Source organism: Buceros rhinoceros, unplaced genomic scaffold (genome assembly GCF_000710305.1).
Source record: "Buceros rhinoceros silvestris isolate BGI_N320 unplaced genomic scaffold, ASM71030v1 scaffold23997, whole genome shotgun sequence".
Lineage (NCBI taxonomy): Eukaryota > Metazoa > Chordata > Aves > Bucerotiformes > Bucerotidae > Buceros > Buceros rhinoceros.
In genome coordinates, this window is record NW_010423107.1 from 1 (window position 1) to 376 (window position 376).

Sequence of the window (376 nt, forward strand, 5' to 3'; positions counted from 1 at the left end):
CACCCCGACTACAACAACGAGCTCACCCAGTTCCTGCCCCGGACCATCGTCCTGAAGAAACCGCCCGGAGCTCAGGTCAGACACCGCTTCACCCCCTCCGCGGCCCCGCTCCGGCCCGGCGGGTTAGAATCGGGAGTCACGGAGTGGTTTGGGTGGGAAGGGACAGTCAAAGCTCCCCCAGCCCCACCCCTGCAGGGAGCAGGGACACCTGCACCCAGAGCAGGGTGCTCAGAGCCCCAAGGGCCAGCCTGACCTGGGATGGTGCCAGCGATGGGGCTGCTCCCACCTCTCAGGGCAACCTGGGCCAGGGTCTCCCCACCCTCAGCATCAGCAACTTCTCCCTCATATCTGACTCTCCCTCTGCCAGTGTAACCAT

General features: G+C 65.2%; 1 protein-coding gene across 1 annotated transcript in view; it reads left to right on the forward strand.

Annotated features, from left to right (window-relative positions):
• Positions 1-3: 3 nt before the first annotated feature.
• The window catches only part of PDZD11 (PDZ domain containing 11), a gene marked incomplete at its 5' end in the record, with an annotated part of 2,394 nt that continues 2,021 nt past the window's right edge, over positions 4-376 (forward strand). Inside the window, one exon of the mRNA XM_010140322.1 lies at positions 4-75. Coding sequence (XP_010138624.1) covers positions 4-75 — 72 coding nt within the window. The remainder of the gene's footprint in view (positions 76-376) is intronic.